Source organism: Phacochoerus africanus, chromosome 5, assembly GCF_016906955.1.
Source record: "Phacochoerus africanus isolate WHEZ1 chromosome 5, ROS_Pafr_v1, whole genome shotgun sequence".
Taxonomy (NCBI): domain Eukaryota; kingdom Metazoa; phylum Chordata; class Mammalia; order Artiodactyla; family Suidae; genus Phacochoerus; species Phacochoerus africanus.
In genome coordinates, this window is record NC_062548.1 from 112394454 (window position 1) to 112414702 (window position 20249).

A 20249-nucleotide genomic window follows, 5' to 3' on the forward strand; every position below is an offset into this window, starting at 1 on the left:
TAAGTGTACAACTCACTGTTTTTAGCATATCCAAAAAATTGTGCAGCCATCACCACTAATTCCAGAATATTGTCAACACCCCAAAGAAATTCTTTACCTGGTAATAGTCACTCCCCATTCTTCAATCCTCCATCCCCTAGCAACCTTCAGTGTACTTTGTATCTCTAAGGACTTACCTATTTTGGACATTTCATACACATGTAATCATATAATATGTGGCCTTTTGTGACTGGCTTCTTTCACCTAGGGTTTTCTTTTAACATTTGTCCATGTTGTTAATGGTTTAATAATACACCATTGTATGGATTTATAACATTGTTTATCCATTCATCAATTAATGGATGTTTGGGTTGTTTCTCTTTTTTTGGCTACTATGAATAATGTATTTGTGTATAAGTTTTGAATTAACATATGTTTTCATTTACCTAGAGTAGAAACCTAGGAGTGAAATTTCTGGGTCAATTGGCAACTCTCTCTTTTGCTTCACATTTCAAGATTTTCTTTGTCTTTTTCATCAGTTTGCTCATGATGTACCTATGTTGGCATATCTATGAGTCTGTCCATGTGGAGTTAACTGAGCTTCTTGGATGTGTAGATTAATGTTTGTCATCAAATGTCAAAAGTTTTTTTTTTTTTGTCTTTTTGCCATTTCTTGGGCCCGCTCCCATGGCATATGGAGGTTCCCAGGCTGGGGGTCTAACTGGAGCTGTAGCCACCGGCCCCAGCTGCAATGCGGAATCCGAGCCGCGTCTGCAACCTACACCACAGCTCATGGCAACGCCAGATCCTTAACCCACTGAGCAAGGCCAGGGATCGAACCTGCAACCTCATGGTTCCTAGTCGGATTCATTAACCACCGAGCCACAATGGGAACTCCTTCAAAAGTTTTTGAACATTATTTCTTCAATATTCTTTCTGCCCCTTAGTCATTCTTCGTGTGTCCCACAGACCTCTGAATCTCTACATTTTCTCTCATTCTTTTTTCCTCTCTATTCATCAAACTGGATAATCTCAATTAATCTACCTTTAGTGTTATTGATTTTTTTCTTCTCCCTTCTCAAGTCTACTGCTGAGTCCCTCTAGTGAATTTTTTTTAATTTAAAAATTTTTTTTTTTAATTTTCCCACTGTACAGTAAGGGGATCAAGTTATCCTTACATGTATACATTACAATTACATTTTTTCCCCCCACCCTTTGTTCTTTGCAACATGAGTATCTAGACAAAGTTCTCAATGCTACTCAGCAGGACCTCCTTGTAAATCTATTTTAAGTTGTGTCTGATAAGCCCAAGCTCCCGATCCCTCCCACTCCCTCCCCCTCCCCCTCCCATCAGGCAGCCACAAGTCTCTTCTCCAAGTCCATGATTTTCTTTTCTAAGGAGATGTTCATTTGTGCTGGATATTAGATTCCAGTTATGAGTGATATCATATGGTATTTGTCTTTGTCTTTCTGGCTCATTTCACTCAGGATGAGAGTCTCTAGTTCCATCCATGTTGCTGCAAATGGCATTATGTCATTCTTTTTTATGGCTGAGTGGTATTCCATTGTGTGTATATACAACATCTTCCGAATCCAATCATCTGTCGATGGACATTTGGGTTGTGTCCATGTCCTGGCTATTGTGAATAGTGCTGCAATGAACATGCAGGTGCATGTGTCTCTTTTAAGTAGAGTTTTGTCCGGATAGATGCCCAAGAGTGGGATTGTGGGGTCATATGGAAATTCTATGGATAGATTTCTATGGTATCTCCAAACTGTTCTCCATAGTGGCTGTACCAGTTGACATTCCCACCAACAGTGTAGGAGGGTTCCCTTTTCTCCACAGCCCCTCCAGCACTTGTTATATGTGGATTTATTAATGATGGCCATTCTGACTGGTGTGAGGTGGTATCTCATGGTAGTTTTGATTTGCATTTCTCTTATAACCAGTGATGTTGAGCATTTTTCCATGTGTTTGCTGGCCATCTGTATATCTTCTTTGGAGAAATGTCTATTCAGGTCTTTTGCCCATTTTTCCATTGATTGATTGGCTTTTTTGCTGTTGAGTTTGTATAAGTTGTTTATATATTCTAGAGATGAAGCCCTTGTCGGTTGCATCATTTGAAACTATTTTCTCCCATTCTGCAAGTTGTCTTTTTGTTTTCTTGTTGGTTTCCTTTGCTGTGCAAAAGCTTTTCAGTTTGATGAGGTCCCATGGGTTTATTTTTGCTCTAATTTCGATTGCTTTGGGAGACTGACCTGAGAAAATATTCCTGATGTTGATGTCAGAGAGTGTTTTGCCTATGTTTTCTTCTAGGAGTTTGATGGTGTCCTGTCGTACATTTAAGTCTTTCAGCCATTTTGAGTGTATTTTTGTGCATGGTGTGAGGGTGTGTTCTAGTTTCCTTGCTTTGCATGCAGCTGTCCAGGTTTCCCAGCAATGCTTGCTGAATAGACTTTCTTTTTCCCATTTGATGTTCTTGCCTCCCTTGTCAAAGATGAATTGAGGATAGGTGTCAGGGTTTATTTCCGGGTTCTCTCTTCTGTTCCATTGGTCTGTGTGTCTGTTTTGATACCAGTACCACACTGTTTTGATGACTGTGGCTTTGTAGTATTTCTTGAAGTCTGGGAGAGTTATGGCTCCTGCTTGGTTTTTGTTTCTCAGGATTGCTTTGGCGATTCTGGGTCTTTTGTGGTTCCATATAAATGTTTGGATTGTTTGTTCTAGTTCTGTGAAAAATGTCATGGGTAGTTTGATAGGGATTGCATTGACTCTGTAGATTGCTTTGGGTAGTATGGCCATTTTTACAATATTGATTTTCCCAATCCAGGAACATGGAATATCTTTCCATTTCTTTACATCTTCTTTGATTTCTTTGATGAAAGTTTTATAGTTCTCGGCATATAGGTCCTTTACCTCTTTGGTCAGGTGTATTCCGAGGTATTTGATTTTGTGAGGTGCAATTTTAAAAGGTATCATATTTTTGTATTCCTTTTCTAATATTTCATTGTTGGTATACAGAAATGTGACTGACTTCTGAATGTTAATCCTATATCCTGCTACTTTGCTGAATTTATTAATCAGTTCAAGTAGTTTTTGGGTTGAGTCCTTAGGGTTTTCTATGTATAGTATCATGTCATCTGCATACAGTGACAGTTTTATCTCTTCTCTTCCTCTATGGATGCCATTTATTTCTTTGGTTTGTCTAATTGCTGTGGCTAGGACTTCCAAAACTATGTTGAAGAGCAGTGGTGAGAGTGGGCATCCCTGTCTTTTTCCAGATTTGAGTGAGAAGGCTTTCAGTTTTTCCCCATTGAGGATTATATTTGCTGTGGGTTTCTCATAAATGGCTTTGATTATGTTCAGGAATGTTCCCTCTATACCCACTTTGGCGAGGGTCTTGATCATGAATGGATGTTGGACTTTGTCAAATGCTTTTTCTGTGTCTATTGAGATGATCATATGATTTTTGACTTTTCTTTTGTTAATGTGGTGTATGATGTTGATTGATTTGCGTATGTTGAACCATCCTTGTGAACCTGGGATGAACCCTCCCTGGTCATGGTGTATAATTTTTTTTTTGTCTTTTTTTTTGTTGTTGTTGTTGTTGCTATTTCTTGGGCCACTCCCGCAGCATATGGAGGTTCCCAGGCCAGGGGTCCAATCGGAGCTGCAGCCACTGGCCTATGCCAGAGCCACAGCAACGCGGGATCCGAGCCGCGTCTGCAACCTACACCACAGCTCACGGCAATGCCGGATCCCCAACCCACTGAGCAAGGGCAGGGACTGAACCCGCAACCTCATGGTTCCTAGTCGGATTCGTCAACCACTGCGCCACGACGGGAACTCCTTTTTTTTTGTTGTTGTTGTTGTTTATAATTTTTTTGATATGTTGTTGGATTTGGTTGGCTAAGATTTTGTTGAGAATTTTTGCATCTATATTCATCAATGATATTGGGCGATAGTTTTCTTTTGTGGTGGTATCTCTGTCTGGTTTTGGAATGAGGGTGATGGTGGCATCATAGAATGTCTTTGGGAGTGTTCCTCCTTCTTCAACCTTTTGAAAGAGTTTAAGGAGGATGGGCACCAATTCCTCTTTATATGTTTGATAGAATTCGCCTGTGAAGCCGTCTGGTCTTGGACTTTTATTTGTAGGGAGTGTTTTTATGACCTCTTCAATTTAATTTCTAGTGATCGGTCTGTTCAGTTGGTCTGTTTCTTCTTGATTCAGTTTTGGCAGGCTGTAAGATTCTAGAAAATTGTCCGTTTCTTCCAGATTGTCAAACTTGTTGCCATATAGTTGTTCATAGTATTCTCTTATGGTTTTTTGTATTTCTGCTGTATCCGTTGTGATTTCTCCTTTTTCATGTATAATTTTGGTTATTTGGGTTCTTTCTCTCCTCTTTTTAGTGAGTCTGGCCAGGGGTTTGTCAATTTTGTTTACCTTTTCAAAGAACCAGCTCTTGGTTTTATTAATATTCTCTATTGTTTTTTGAGTCTCTATTTTATTGATTTCTTCTTTGATCTTTATAATTTCCTTCCTTCTGCTGACTTTAGGTCTTTTTTGTTCTCCTTTTTCTAATTCGTTTAGGTGGAGGGTTAAGTTGTCAATTTGGGATCTTTCTTCTTTTTTGAGAAAGGCCTGTATTGCTATAAATTTCCCTCTGAGCAGTGCTTCTGCAGCATCCCATAGATTTTTGAGAGGTTGTGTCTTCATTATCATTTGTTTCAAGGTATTTTTTAATTTCCTTCTTGATTTCCTCATGGACCCATTGGTTTTTTAGTAGCATGTTGTTTAGTCTCCATGTAGTAGATTTTTTCTCTTAACCTTTTCCCATGGTTGATTTCTAATTTCATGGCATTGTGGTCAGAGAAGATACTTGAGATAATTTCTGTGCTCCTAAATTTATTGAGGTTAGCTTTGTGTCCCAATATGTGGTTGATTCTTGAGACTGTTCCATGAGCATTTGAGAAGAATGTGTATTCTGCTTTTTTTGGATGTAGTGTCCTGAAGCTATCAATGAAGTCTAACTTTTCTATTGTTTCCTTTAGGATCTCTGTTGCTTTATTGGTTTTCTGTCTAGAGGATCTGTCCATTGATGTGAGGGCCTCTAGTGAATTTTTCATTTCAGTTGTTGTACCTTTCAACTCCAAATTTTTTTTTTTGGTTCTTTTTTTTTTTTATAATTTCTATCTCTTTTTTGAAATTCTCTATTTGACATTCTCTCATTCTTAGACTTTCCTTTATTTTTTAGGCATGGTTTCCTGTAGCTCTTTGAACATATTTAAAATAATTTAAGTTTTTGCCTAGTAACTTCAATGTCTGGAGTTCTCAGAGGCAGTATCAATTGGTTGCTTTTTCCCCCTATTTATGGGTCATACTTTCTTGTTTCTTCATATGTTCCATAGTATATTGTTGAAACTAATCATGTCACATAAAATTGTAGCAGCTCGGAAATCAGATTCTCCTTGCCTCCCAGGATGTGTTGTTACTGTTGTTTGCCTACAGGCTTTTCTGAATTCATTCGGTGAAGCATTTACTTAGTTGTTGTGGCAACCGAAGCCACTAATTGGTTATTTAATGATGTGTTAATGACTGGACGGAGATTTCCTTACACACTTATAACCAGTAGATCCTGTAGTCTTTGCTAAGGGCCACCGTGTATGTATGTTAGAGAAGTCCTTTAACAATCACTCATGTAGTTTACAACTCTGCTTTGGCCTTACTTGGCATTTGTGCACTCTTCAAGGTCAGTCAGAGGTGAGAGCTTAGGACATTTTTTGGTCTTCTTTTGAGCATACACATGGCCTTATGCATGTTTGTGCATGACTGTCTAGATTCCCAGAAATAAGTATGAGATTTTCAAATCCCCTTCGGGCATCTCATCCCTCAGTCTTTTAAGCTTTTTGATTAGTCTAATATTTGCCCCACCTCTTATCCATTGCCTCAGGCTACTGTGCTGCTCAAACATTTATAAATATCCCCTCAGCCCCAGAAACTTTTAGCCCTGGGTACGTTTGAGCGAGCTGGAATAAAGACAGGCCTTTTTAGTGGAGTTTTCCAGGGAAGCACCAGACAGGTAAAATAATGACTTCTCTTTGGGGATGAGTTTCAGCCCAGTTTGCTCCCTCCAATGCTTGGAATGGAGGCTGTTACTTTTGGAGGCTGTGAAGAGCAGAAAGTGTGAAATAGGGAAAGTTAAGATGCCATGGGCTGGTTGCTCTTCCTGAGTTTCGGCCATTTTTTCTGCCTAAATGCTTCTCAGGTTCTCAGGTTGCAGTTGGTTAATATCCAGAGGTCTGACTTTTTCTCCAGATTCTTTTTTGCCTTTTTAAATTTTTAAATTTTTTTTGCTTTTATGGAGGAATATTCTTGGAGGTCCTCCTGCCATTTCACTCTCTTAATTAATTTTTAAATTTAAGAATTCAGTTGACCCTTGAACAAGTGGATGTTAGGGGCAATGACCTTTGAAGCAGTTGAAAATCCATGCATAACTCATGGTCAGTTCTCCATATCCATGGTTCCTCAGTAAATGCTATTCCTCTTTATCTGAGATTCTGTGTCTGCTACTTCAACCAACCCAGTACAGTGTAGTACTATAGTATTTACTGTTGAAAAAAAAGCTATGTGTAAGTGGACCTGAGTAGTTCAAACCCATATTGTTTAAGGATTAATAGTATTTCTGACCTTGCAGAAGGAGCATTTCACAAGTTTTAAAGTATTTTAAAGTTCACATGAAGAATAAACAATGAGGAGTAACTTGAAAATCCTTGAAATGAGTAATGATATAAAAATACTAGTCCCGCCTAGTATTAAGACATATTTTAAAAGTACAATGATTAAAATAGCATAGTACTGGCAATAAATAGGTCAGTAGAACAGAAACAAGAGTCCAGAAGAGGAACCAATCTGTGTGATAATTTAGTATATAATACCAATGGCAATGCATGTCAATGAGAAAGAGACATTTAGTAAATTCACTAGCATTATGGAAAAAAGTAAATTGGATTCTTATTTAATTTCTTGCAACATAAGTTCCAAATGTATCAAAGGTTTAAACATAGAATTAAAATCATTAAAATAATAGGAAAATCATCTTTGAATAGGTACAACACTATGGAAGCAAGCCAAATATTCATCAAAGTAAAATGTTGTATATTCATACTTGACAGTAATATACAACAATGAAAATAAATGAACCACAGCTATCCATAATAACATACTGGAGCCTCAGAAACATAAGGAATTTAAAATGAGCAAAATAAACTATATTTTTAGAGATGCATACAAATGAGGTAAAATTGTAAAGAAGCAAAAGAAAATGATTATTACAAAAATCACGATGGTGGTTACCTCTGGGGTGATGGTACTGTGAACAGGGGGGCACTTAGAGGAGGTTTCTGGTGTGCTGGCAGTGTCCCATTTCTCGGTTAGTGACTTTGTGGATATTTATTATATAGTAATTTATTAAACCATTTCACTAAGATTTATGAAGTTTCCTGTATGATGGTTATATTGCAACATAAAAGAAGAAAAATTATGAACAGAATGTAGCTTGGTGTTGAGTGTTTAGCATTATATCTTGGGTAAGTTTTAATTTTGAGATTATTTATGTTTTTAATGTCTTCCTAGTTTCCTCTAGATTCATGGTTCCTAACATTTAGAGAAATCACTCTCTTTTCCCAAGGAGTTCTGTAGCCCGCTTTCTAGGAAATGCTGCACTAGTAGTAATTGAATCATGTTAGAGAGACGTATGGAAATCCGTAAGATTGAGTCGCTGCTACCAAAATGCAGTTTCACTGCTACGTGGAATAAACCAGGCCCTACCTTTCTTCCAGTAAAATCTGGACTTCACATCTGGATCTATAGAAAGCTGATCTCCAGTCCTGGGTTTGTAGGATTGAATTTATTAATTTATAAAGATTGAATTTACCTTGCAAGGCTGTTGTTATGGTGGCCATTATGCATTTTTAATGAAACAAGACAAATAATAGCATAAATGATTGCTCTAGAACCAGACAAAAATGTCCTTTCATTATGTACATTTAAGGGAAATGGTTTTTAAACATGGGTTTGATGTGATTGTCTGTTGCTTCATCTTGTTGTTTGATTTTTTTTTTTAACAACGGATCCTGATCTTTCTCCTCCATGCATCCCAGGACATTTGTTTACTCACTGCTCACTAGAGGGAGGCCTTTTCCAGTTGTATTCCTTTTCAGAGGCTTTGTCTTCTGCATGGGAAATGGACTCCTTCAAGGCTACTATCTGGTTTACTGCGCCGAATACCCTGCTGAGTGGTACACAGACATACGGTTTAGCCTAGGTAAGTAAATCTGACGGCTTCTCACCACGACCCAGTTAATACCCCTTCCTGCAGGTTAAATCACCATCACCCCTCCCCTTCCTGGCAGTAGCCTTTGGGGGATCCCATCCTCCCCCGTTCTCCCCTCCACCCTAGTCTTTTCTCCATATAGCAGCCTGGGAGGTCTTTGAAAAACATGTCATTCCCCATCTCAAACTCTCCAACACATTTCTGCTACTCTCAGGATGAAGTACAAATTCCTTACCACTGCCTATGAAACTCAAACGTTCTTGGTCCTGCCTCATTTGCTGACTTCCTTTCCTGTCTGCATCCATCTCACTTACTATGCTGTAACCTCAGTGGCCTTCCTGCTGGTCCTGAAGTGGTCAAACTTGTCCTGCCCCAGAGCTTTTGTAGAGACTACATCCCCTTTATTTAGGTTTCTATTAATTGGCACCTCTCCAGAGAGACTTCCTGATCACCCATCTAATTCAGAAGAAAACACTGATCACTGATCATTACTGTGATTTTTCATTATCTGTGAGAGAAACTTAAATTTTTTTTTTTGTCTTTTTGCTTTTTTCTAGGGCTGCTCTTGCGGCATATGGGAGGTTTCCAGGCTAGGGGTCAAATCGGAGCTGTAGCCACCGGCCTACGCCAGAGCCACAGCAACGTGTGATCCGAGCCGCATCTTCAACCTACACCACAGCTCACGGCAACGCCGGATCCTTAACCCACTGAGCAAGGGCAGGGACTGAACCCGCAACCTCATGGTTCCTAGTCGGATTCGTTAACCACTGCGCCACGACGGGAACTCCAGAAACTTAAATTCTTTACTAAAGTATTGGTTCAGGAGTTCCTGTTGTGGCGCAGCAGAAACTAATCCAACTAGGAACCATGAGGTTGTAGGTTCGATCCCTGGCCTTGCTCAGTGGGTTAAGGACCGAGTGTTGCCGTGAGCTGTGGTGTAGGTCGCAGACGTGGCTCGGATCTGGCATTGCTGTGGCTGTGGTGTCAGCCGGCAGCTGTAGCTCTGATTAGACCCCTATCTTGGGAACTTCCATATGCCACTGGTGGGGCCCTAAAAAGCAAAAAGCAAAAAAAAAAAAAGTATAGGTTTCAACGGCTTGTACATTATTTTGGCTCAGACGAAAAAGGCAGAGATTATCCTTCATTCCTCTCTTTACATCACATGTCACGTTCTCTCCATCAGCTTAGTGCAGCTGCATCTAGTTCCAAAACCTGTGCCAACTGGGCTCTGTTCTCCCTGACTGCACTGCTTCATCCTTCTGAGCCATGAGGACCTCCTGCCTGGACTGGCACAGTGACCTTCAGACTAACCTCCTCCCTCCGGTTCTGGCCTTCAATAGCCCATTCTCCACACGGCAGTCAGAGCGAACATTTGAACACAGAAACGGCCAGAGGATTCATTGTACGAATGCTGAGACATGCACACAATGGAGCTTTCTGGAGCCACAAAAACAACCAAACAAAGCAAAACAGGAGCAAGGAACATCTCTGTGCTCATGTGGAGACAGCTCCAGAACATGTGGTTAAATAAAGTGTGCACAGTGTATTTAGCATGCTGCTTTTGTTGTGATTGTGGTTATTTCTTTGTTTTTTAGAGCCACAGCTATGGCATATGGAGGTTCCCAGGGGTCAAATTAGAACTGCAGCTGCCCGTCTACACCGCAGCCACAGCAATGAGGATCAGAGCCACGAGCCACGTCTGCAAACTACACCACAGCTCATGACAACGCCAGATCCTTAACCCACTGAGTGAGGCCAGGGATCAAACCCTCAGTCTCATGGATGCTAGTCAGGATCTTAACCCGCTGAGCCACCACAGGGACTCCAAGAAAAGAAACTTAATTTTGAAAATGGAATCTGTAGGGTTTGAGGTACAGAGAATGGGATGGTAAGCAGAAATTTTCTTTTAATATAGTTTTGTCCTTTAAATCATTAAACCTTATAACTTAGTATGAAAAAAAGAATGTATATGTATATATGACTGGGTCACTTTGCTGTACAGCAGAAATGGAAGGAACATTGTAAATCAACCATACTTTAATAAAAAAGTTTCTAAAAATCCAAATGAAAAAACTTCCTCAACACTGAGAAGAAACTAATAAATGTACCTAACTCTACATTACCACACACGAAAATGACTTATGTCGGGTGATGGGAAATACAGAGAATAAAGAAGTAAGTTAAATGAGGGCCACCGTGAGCAGATAAACCAGTCTTATCTAGAGAAGGGGCCATGCCGAGGGACCTCTGTCTGGTGTTTTCAGGAAGTCAATGTAATGAAAAAAAGGCAGTGGTCTGGCCTAGATTAAAATGGCCTTAAAGGACATAATGACCTGATGTCAGGTGTGGTTCCTCCACTGGACATTGGTTTACACGAATCAGCTAGAAGAGTGTTCTGGGGTCATCTGAGGAAGCTGGACTGTGCCTGCATATCACATAAGATGAAGATCTGGAGGGAGATGCACTCAGGTGGCAGATGGTGGTAATTCCTGGGTGGCAGGAATAAAGTGTCTTGGTTTCCTTGTTTTTGTTAAGTAGTGTTTCATTTTCCACAAAACATGCTTCTTTTGTAATAGTAATAAACTGAGGGTTCCTGCTATGGCACAGCGGGTTAAGAATCCACCTGCAGTGGCTAGGGTCTCTGCGGAGCTGTGGGTTATATCCCCAGCCCGGCGCATGGGTTAAATAATCCAGCATTGCCGAAGCTGTGGCATAGTTTCACAGCTGTGGCTTGGATTCAATTCCTGGCCCAGGAACTTCTGTATGCTGTGGGTGTGGCCATGAAAAAACAAACCTGACATCAGATCCTATTTCTCCCCTGCTTAAAACCTGCCAATGGCTTCCTGTTGCACTCAAAAACCCAAATTCCTTCCCAAGGCCCATAGAACTTGGTGTGATTTTGAAACATCATCCCGTTCATCTCCTCATTTGCCTGTCTGTCTTAAAGTGTTAACTGCAACACCTTCCTTCTGTTTCTTAGACATGCTAAACCTGTACTAGCCTCAGGACCTTTGCATCTGTTAGTCCCTCTACCAGAATGCTCTCTCCAGATCTTTGTATTCTCATTATTTAGATCATAGGATGATGCCAGATCTGCAGAAAAGCTTTCCCTATTGACATCATCTAAAGTAGAGACGCCTCCTCCCACCCCAGTTTACTCTCTACCTCATTATCCTACTTTGACTTTCTGGTTTGTAGCATATGATGTGATTTTTAACTTTTTCGTTATTTTAATTCATTTCTATTTCCCCATGGAAATGTAAGCTCTATGAGAACAGACACCCTGACTGTTTTTATCATTCCTACACCCCTAATGTTTAGGACAGTACGTAGTAAGACCTCAATAAATATTATTTGAATAAATGGATGAAAGAACCAACCCATGAATGAGTCTCATACCGTCCTTGTAAGACAGGTATTGTTAGAATATATATATTTTTAATTTTTTTTAATTTTAGATTTTTTTAATTTTAAGATTTTTTTTTTTTTGGTTATAGTTGATTTACAGTGTTCTGCCAATTTCTTCTGTACAGCAAAGGGACCCAGTCATACATATATACATCATTCTTTTTCTCACATTATCTTCCATCGTGTTGCATCACAAGTGACTGGATATAGTTCCCTGTGCTATACAGCAGGATCTCATGGCTTATCTACTCCAAATGTAATAGTTTGCATCTACTAACCCCAAACATCCAGTCCATCCTACTCCCTCCCCCTCCCTCCCCCTTGGCAACCACAAGTCTGTTCTCCATGTCCATGAGTTTCTTTTATGTAGATAGGTTCATTTTTTGCCATGTATTAGATTCCATATATAAATCATATCATACAGTGTTTGTCTTTCTCTTTTTGACTTACTTCACTTAGTATGAGAGTCTCTAGTTTCATCCATGTTGCTGCAAATGGTATTATTTTGTCCCTTTTTATGGCTGAGTAGTATTCCATTGTGTATATATACCACATCTTTTTTTTATCGTTTATTTATATATATATATTTTCTACTGTACAGCATGGTGACCCAGTTACACATACATGTATACATTCTTTTTTCTCACATTATGTATTCCATCATAAGTGACTAGACAGAGTTCCCAGTGCTACCCAGCAGGATCCCATTGCTAATCCATCCTGAAGGCAACATTCTGCATCTGTTTACCCCAAGTTCCCACTCCCTCCCACTCCCTCCACTTCCCCCTTGACAACCCAAGTCTATTCTCCAAGTCCATGGTTTTCTTTTCTGAATATACCACATCTTCTTAATCTATTCATCTGCTAATGTACATTTAGGTTGTTTCCATGTCTTGGCTATTGTGAATAGTGCTGCAATGAACATAGGGGTGCATGTATTATTTTCAATGAAATTTTTGTCCAGATATATGCCCAGGAGTGGGATTGCTGGGTCATGGTATTTTTATATTTAGTTTTCTGAGGTACCTCCATACTGTTTTCCAGCTTACATTCCCACCAACAGTTGTACCAGCTTACATTCCCAACAGTGAAGGAGGGTTCCCTTTTCTCCACACTCTCTCCAGCATTTGTTATTTGCTGACTTGTTAATGATGGGCAAGAATCTACATCTTATAGATAAGAAAACTGAGGCTGAGAGAGGTGAAGTGATTTGCCTAAGGACACACAGACATTGAATCTAAGGTTTCTGCTTTTCCACTACTGTTAGTGCTTCTCCCCTCCCTCTCACCCCCTTTCCCTCTCCCCACTGCTGTCCCTTCCCAGGTTCCCTTCTTCCAGGCTAATAATCTATTGACTAGGCAAGATTGAAAAGCATTGTTTTATATCATAGAAATTGAGGTGAAAGTAGATCTGGCTGCTTATTTGTTTGATTTTTTTTGTTTTTATTTCTTTTAAGGCCACACCCATGGCCTATGGAAGTTCCTGGGCCAGGGATTGAATCTGAGACACAGCTGCGACTTAAGCCGAAGCTGCACTGTGGCAACTCCAGATCCTCTTAACCCACTGTGCTAGGCCAGGGATTGAACCCATGCCTTCAGATTCTTAACCACTGTGCCACAGCAGGAACTCCAGATTTTGACTGTTTTTAATCCCACTGTTCTTTTTGCCTGATGTATTTTGATTAGCACAAATACGCTTTGCTGAGAGGTGGGGTTGGGCATCTGTGTGGAACACTGAGTGTTTCTGGGCCCAATGGGATGGAAGTCCGAGCATCCCTGATCCTGGCTCTCCTCGTCTCAGACCAGGCCCCTTTCAGTACCGGTGAATGGAGAGGGTCATATGTGTGTGAATGGGCAGTGGTGGAAAATGGTTTGCCAGGCTCTTCAATTACTGCCATGCCATAAGGGTAGATATATCAGTCAATAATGCTCTCAGCAGTAGGTCACAGGAAGCCAACTCCTAGTGCCTTAAATAATTAAGGATTTATTTATTTATTTTTATTTTTGGCTGTGCCTGAGACACATGGACGTTCTGGGGCCAGGGGTCAAACCTATGCCGCAGTAATGACCTGGGCCACTGCAGTGACAATGCTGGATCCCTAACCCACTGCGCACAAGGGAACTCTGAAGAATTTCTATTTCTTACTTAACAAGAACTTACAAAGGCTTCTGCAATCTCTCAGCTGCTTACTGATGTCATTAAGACCCTAGGTGCTTTCTTTCTGCTCCACTGTTGTAAGCATAGTTACTTCACGTCCTCATGACAGCTACTTCACGGTTGCAAGACAGTTCCTACAGCTCACGTTATGACATCTGTCCATGAGGGGAGAGGGAGGCAGTAGAGGCACCAGTCCCTTTTGCCCCTTTTACCAGAAAAGATTTCCAAGGAAGTCTCCAGAAGACTTCCCTTTATATCCTCTTGGCATAGCTGGGTCACAAGACCACCTTTCAGCCTTCCAGCCTCTATAGTGGAGGATGGCAAAGGAGAAGGGGTTGGAGTTGGCTGTTGAGGTTCCCAAACAAGGTTTGACTATTTGTCAGTGAGCTAAAGGCTTGCTTGCTGTTTATTCATTCATTTATTTGCTTATGATTTAAGCGTTGCGTGACAGTAGTGCCTCCCTCTCTCTTCTCCCACTTGCCACCATCACATGACACTCTGTGTTTTCAGTCTTTTGGTCTCTGAAAGAGCACCGCCCCTCCATTCACATTTGGGACCCCCTTTTTTTCTTGCCATGTCGTCATACCATTCCTAGAATTCAAAGTTAAATGCCCTTCCCTTCATTTTTTAGGAAAAAAAACTTAGCTTGTGAGAAAAGCACCAAAATCAGGATACAGTTTTCACTTCTCCCTCTCTTCTTTGCCAAGGTGTGTTCTTATTTATTTTGGGCATGGGAATCAACATTCACAGCGACTATATATTGCGCCAGCTCAGGAAGCCTGGAGAAGTCATCTATAAGATTCCACAAGGTAATGTCTCCCCTGTCTCCAGATTCCCACTCTTCCTCGAGAGCCTGTCCCAGGAATTATGCTGTTAGTAACAAATGGAGAGGGGCCAGGGTGAACAAATGATACGCTACCTCCCAATATGCCCCTGACTTTTCCTCCACATCTCATCCTACCCCACAACATATTTGCTTTCATGGTCTGAACCTAGAAGTTCAAAAGCCCTGGGGAAGGTTCATGATCACAGCACCCTGAAGGTGGGCAGAGCACAGGGTTTGGGGTTGGGTGGAAGTAGGCTGCCACTTAGTTTCACTAGGGTGATTATCATGTGCTGTATTAGGGTTCTCCATAAAAACAGAGCCAATAGAATTGATACATATATTGATAGATAATGAGATTTATTATGAGGAATTGGCTCCCATGATTGTGAAGGCTGAGAAATCCCATGATCTGTCACTGCAAGGTGGGGCCCCCAGAGAGTAGGTGGTGTAATTTCCAGTCTGCATCCTAAGGCCTGAGAACTCGGAGAGCTTCTGTGGAAATTCCAGTCTGAGTGCAGGAGAAGACCTGTTCCAGCTCAAAAACAGAGCAAATTTGCCCTTACTCTGCCTTTGTTTTTGTTTTTGTTTTGTTTTTTACGGCCACACATGTGACACGTGCAAGTTCTCAGGCTAGGGGTCGAATTGGAGCTGCCGCTGCCAGCCTACACCACAGCCACAGCCACTCAGGATCTGAACCACATCTGCGACCTATGCCACAGCTCACAGCAGCACTGAATACTCAACCCAGTGAGCGAAGCCATGGATTGAACCTGCATCCTCAGGTTGCTAGTCGGGTTCATTACTGCTGAGCCACAGTGGGAACTCCACTCTGTCTTTTGCTATATATTCAGGCCTCCAGTGGATTGGGTGCCCATCAGCTCTGGGAGAACAATCTGCTTTACTCTGTCAACTCAAGTGTTAATCTCATCTAGAAACACCCTCATGGGCACACCCAGAAATAATGACTGGCCAGATATCTGGGCCTTCCATGGCCCAGTCCAGTTGACACAAAGTTTCAACCATCATGTGTACATGGTGTCTTTCCTTCCTAGGTTAGCAAATAAAGCTGAGTCATGCATGTCCAGCAAATCTCTCCTCTTCAGTCAGTCTCACTAGATTTACCTAGTGAATAGCCGGGGATAGTATTTATTTATTTTCTGCCACTTGTATGTCCTTAAAGGTGTAGAGAATCACATTTAGTTAATCAAAAATGAGGATAGGAAGTCTTACAAGTGCCTTTTTTGGAGATAAAGGCACAGAATATTTGAAGTCCTTGCTGTTCCTAAGTAACACCCAGGGTGTGAGGCTGACAGATAAAAAAGTATGTGGGAGTAAATTAGTCCAAGTCATCCTTCAACATTTTTAGGTGGGTATTTGTGTAGGTCCATGGCTCCCATCTTTTTTGATGTAAATATAACCCTTTATTTACATTTAAAAAAGTACTGAATTATGGCATGATGTTAGCACAGATTAACATCTACTGATTAAAAAAAGTAATGACAAAGCTATTTAGAATTCTGTAGCACACTTAAATAACTGAATGTTGCTAACATCCTCACAGTATCTATATCAAGCAAAAATAATACTGTAGGTTGAAATATACCATTTTTATATTCATGGACTGTTTAGAGACTTCGTAGTAGGCCAGTGGTTCCTCCTGGGGCCCGGGGCCATTCTAGGTCAGGATCCTTGGATGCAGTGTCATCCTTAAGGATGATAACTTTCAGGGGCTTTGATTTTTAAGTCTTTGCACAGTGACTAAACAAAGAAGAGCAGAGAAAGCTCTTAAAAGCTAGATTGCCAAGATTAGTTTCCAACTACTAAGTTGTGTTAGATAATGACTTAAAAATGAAATAGTCTTTATATAAGTATGGAAAGAAAAAAATTGTTTTGGGTAAAACTTTCCCAGCTTAGAGTGGGGCAGAAATTTTGAGTGCATTGATTTCTAGTTATAGTTTTGCGATTAGAAATAGTGGTTGGATAGAAAAGGTAACCTTTAAAACCCTTAGAAACAGACTTCCCTGGTCTCCGGGCAAAAACCCTGCAGCTCTCACTCTGTACTTTAAATGTGAACAGAGTGTACTGCTTTGCAGAAGTGGGAGAGCAAATGCCAAAGCAGAGTCTGACTACTTTTCACATCAATTCAGGTTTTTATTATTTTCACATGGTGTGTTGTTTCACTTTGTGTGACAGTGAATGTGATTCGAGCTGATGGGCAGTGTGGGTGTCCGGGGAAGGAGTGAGAAGGTGACAGATGCTTGGAAATGTTACTTCATAGAGTGAAACAAACCCCAGGCCATCTGCACCTCATCCTTGTCCTGTCCAGAGCCAGTGGTCCAGCAGTGGCTGGAGATCTGGATGAGCCCATCCAGCAGTTGGGGACACTCCTCACAATTCCAGGATGTTCCAAAGGCTTCAGGCTGCTGATACTTTGTTTCCCTTCTCAGCAAGAGGATTCCACCAAACTTCCATAAGTCTGAAGGCAGTCTCCAGCCCCACATTCTTCTTAGGTGCCTTGTGTACTTTGTAACAAAGCAGAGGGATTTTTAACATGGTGATGGTCCAACGCAGATGATTGACTTGCTGGTTCTTCTGCACACAGGTGGCTTGTTCACGTACGTTTCTGGAGCCAATTTCCTTGGTGAGATCATTGAATGGATCGGCTATGCCTTGGCCACTTGGTCCCTTCCAGCACTTGCATTTGCATTTTTCTCACTTTGTTTCCTTGGGCTGCGAGCTCTTCACCATCATAGGTAAACTTTTCAATCAAAGTGTCAGCATCCATGTGGCTTTCTTCTACAAACAAGCTTTTATTAACACATAGAGTTAGATTTAGAAACCTAAGAGATTTGTTTTTTACAAGGTAAAGCTGATACAGGAATCCAGATGGGTAAATTTTTGACTTCTTGGGCTTTCCCTAAAGTTAGAATAATTTAGCTGGATGACAGTAGCAGTAACAGTTTGGTTTTTTTTTTTTTCCTATGAGCACAACCAAACCCAAGTAGACAGGGGCACCCGAGGTGATTTGGGAAGCCACCTGCCGCCTTGTTGAAGAAGGCTTCCCAGAGAGAAGCAGTTTGTGTCCACAGGAGTTAGTTGACCCAGGCTGTGTGCCCTCATATCAGGCTGAGCTGGCAATGGCTGCTGTCAGTCAGTGGGCTGTAGGTAAAAGTCCGGAGCTACAGGATGTAGATTCCATTTCCATGCTCCAATTCAGTGCACGTACCCGACATCTCTCCAAGTGTGTTCCATGGGTAGGACCATGGGTAGCACTTCCCGGAGCTTCGCAGGTAATTCTGAGGCACAGCCAGGATAGAAGACCACCAGGGAAAAACACTGTTCTGTACATAGTGCGACTGCCATCTTTAGTTCTAGGTTTGGTGCTAACGGTTCAGGTAACTGGAGATTCCAGGAAACTCCAAGATTATCTTCTGGAATCCGTGTAACCCCAGAGCTTTCTTTGGTACTCTCCTCCTTCCCCTTCCCCGCCTTCCACAAATCATAACCAAGGTCATTGCTGGCTTCCTGGAAAGTTAGGGTCAACAATTGTGTACATGTGTGGCACAATCTTGGGAGTGTGCCATCTGCTGGGGCGTTCTTGGAATTGCAGGGGTGTAGAGTCTTTCCACTGTCAGGGGAGCCAAAAGCTTTACTAACTCCCACCTTCCTTCCAATCCCGCAAGGTGGGATGGGGTGGGGACAAAAGAGTTAAGTAAAAGTATCGCTGGAAGGGAAAGGGTTACATGCTAAGTTTCCATCAGCTTTTAAGGCGCGTTTCAGATCCTTTTTCTGAAATGGGGCTGGAGGAAAGAGAGCGCCTGTGGTTACCGGTGACAGAAAGGGGAGGAATGTCCAAAGGGAGGATAGACTTGGAACCAGGGCCCTGAAGGAACCCCTTAGACTCTTATGTGGGTATTTTAGTCCAGTTAATGATTCATTTCATAGTTTTGAAGGTTAAAGTAGGAATGGGTATTCTTACTGGGAGTGGAACATCTGCAGAGACCTGTTAGAAATGAATGAAGCAGCCAGGGTCCTCATGAACTCCCCCTGCCCCTGCCTGGGCTGGCGGGGAGGTGCGGAGAGTCCCCAGCTGTGAGGGGTCAGTGCATCAGTTCTCCCCCATTCAGGCAGGCCTGTTGCCCACCGAGGTCAGAGGGGCGGGGGAGGGGACAGGGCGTCAGCTCTCTGTTGGAGGGGCCCCTGAGAGGCGGGGATGCTGCTGGACTGGATCAGAGGAGGAATAGCAGTTCCATCAGAGGGTTCCAGCTGGCACAACAGCAAAATCCAAACGGGGGCCCTGTCCTCTCCTGTCAGCCTGCTTAAGACGGGAAGGCTAGAGGGCTTCCTTTTTATCGGGCTCACTGGGGTTTGGGAGAGGCGGCTCAACAGGCCTCAAAGCACAGCGTGGAGAAGCAGCCATCTCCGGTGACACGTTATTCCTATCTGTTCCCCAGTTCAAACTCTGGCACTTGAACAGAGTGTATCAATTTGATTATAGCTTGAGAGCTACCGGCTTCAACTAGTTAAGAGAACAGCCTGGTCACATAAAGAGAAAGCCTTTTTGAAGAAGGTATTTAGTCTCCTGGGGCACCCCAAACTGATGACCGCCACCTGGGTGGCTTAAAGAATAGCCATTCTTTCCCCCTCACGGTTTTGGAGGCAGAAGTCTGAAGGCTGGAGGGAAGAATCCTTCCTCACCTCTCCAGCTTCTGGCGGTGGCCAGCGATCCGTGGTGTTCCTGGCTTACAGCTGCATCACTCTGATGCCCGCCTCTGTCTTCACGTGGCCTTCGCCCCTGTGTGTCTCTGTCTCTGTGTCTCTCCTTCCCCTGAATTGTGAGGACGCCAGCTGTATTGGATTAAAGGCCCACCTTGAGCCAGTATGACTCATCTCAACTTAATAAATTATATCTGCAATCACCTATTTCCAAAATAAGGTCACTTTCTCAGGTCCTTGGGGTTAGAACTTCAGAATATATTTTTGGAGGGGACGCCATTCAACCCGTCATACAAGGTAACGTTTTCTTGGCATTCCCAGGCCTCATAAAGGGATATTTTCCCTGGGAACATGACCGGTTCTCTAGCGCTAACCTTGCCCATGCTTTTTGGGGTCTCTGGTTCTCTGTATTTCTCAACTGAATCCACTGAGCAATTCTTTCTGGCTCCATTTTTTATGGGTAAAATATACATAACAAAGTTTTTCATTTTAATCATTTTAAGTGTGTAAATTGGTGGCATCAGGTATGTTCATCACATTGTGATCCTCTGGCTATTGCTTTTTATTTCTCAACTTGAGAAGCTTCAATATTTACAAGAGATAGGGTACAGGAGGGAGGAGAAGAGAGACAGATAGCTGCCTGGAAGAGGCAGGCCCTGGATGACTGCAGGCTGATTTGTCAGAGGGACCTCAAACAGTTCAAAACCCCGTGGTTGACCACTGCTTGGTTATATTTATAATGAGTCCTTTCTTGTCTTTTAGGTTCTACGTCAAGATGTTTGAGGACTACCCCAAGTCTCGAAAAGCCCTTATTCCATTTATCTTTTAA

General features: G+C 41.9%; 1 protein-coding gene across 1 annotated transcript; it reads left to right on the top strand.

Annotated features, from left to right (window-relative positions):
- The first annotated feature begins 8120 nt into the window (after positions 1-8120).
- SRD5A2 (steroid 5 alpha-reductase 2) lies at positions 8121-20249 on the top strand. The gene is made up of 4 exons (XM_047782817.1): positions 8121-8304; positions 14586-14687; positions 17307-17457; positions 20183-20249. The coding sequence occupies exons 1-4, from the start codon at positions 8130-8132 to the stop codon at positions 20247-20249; spliced, it is 495 nt and encodes a 164-aa protein (XP_047638773.1). The 5' UTR covers positions 8121-8129.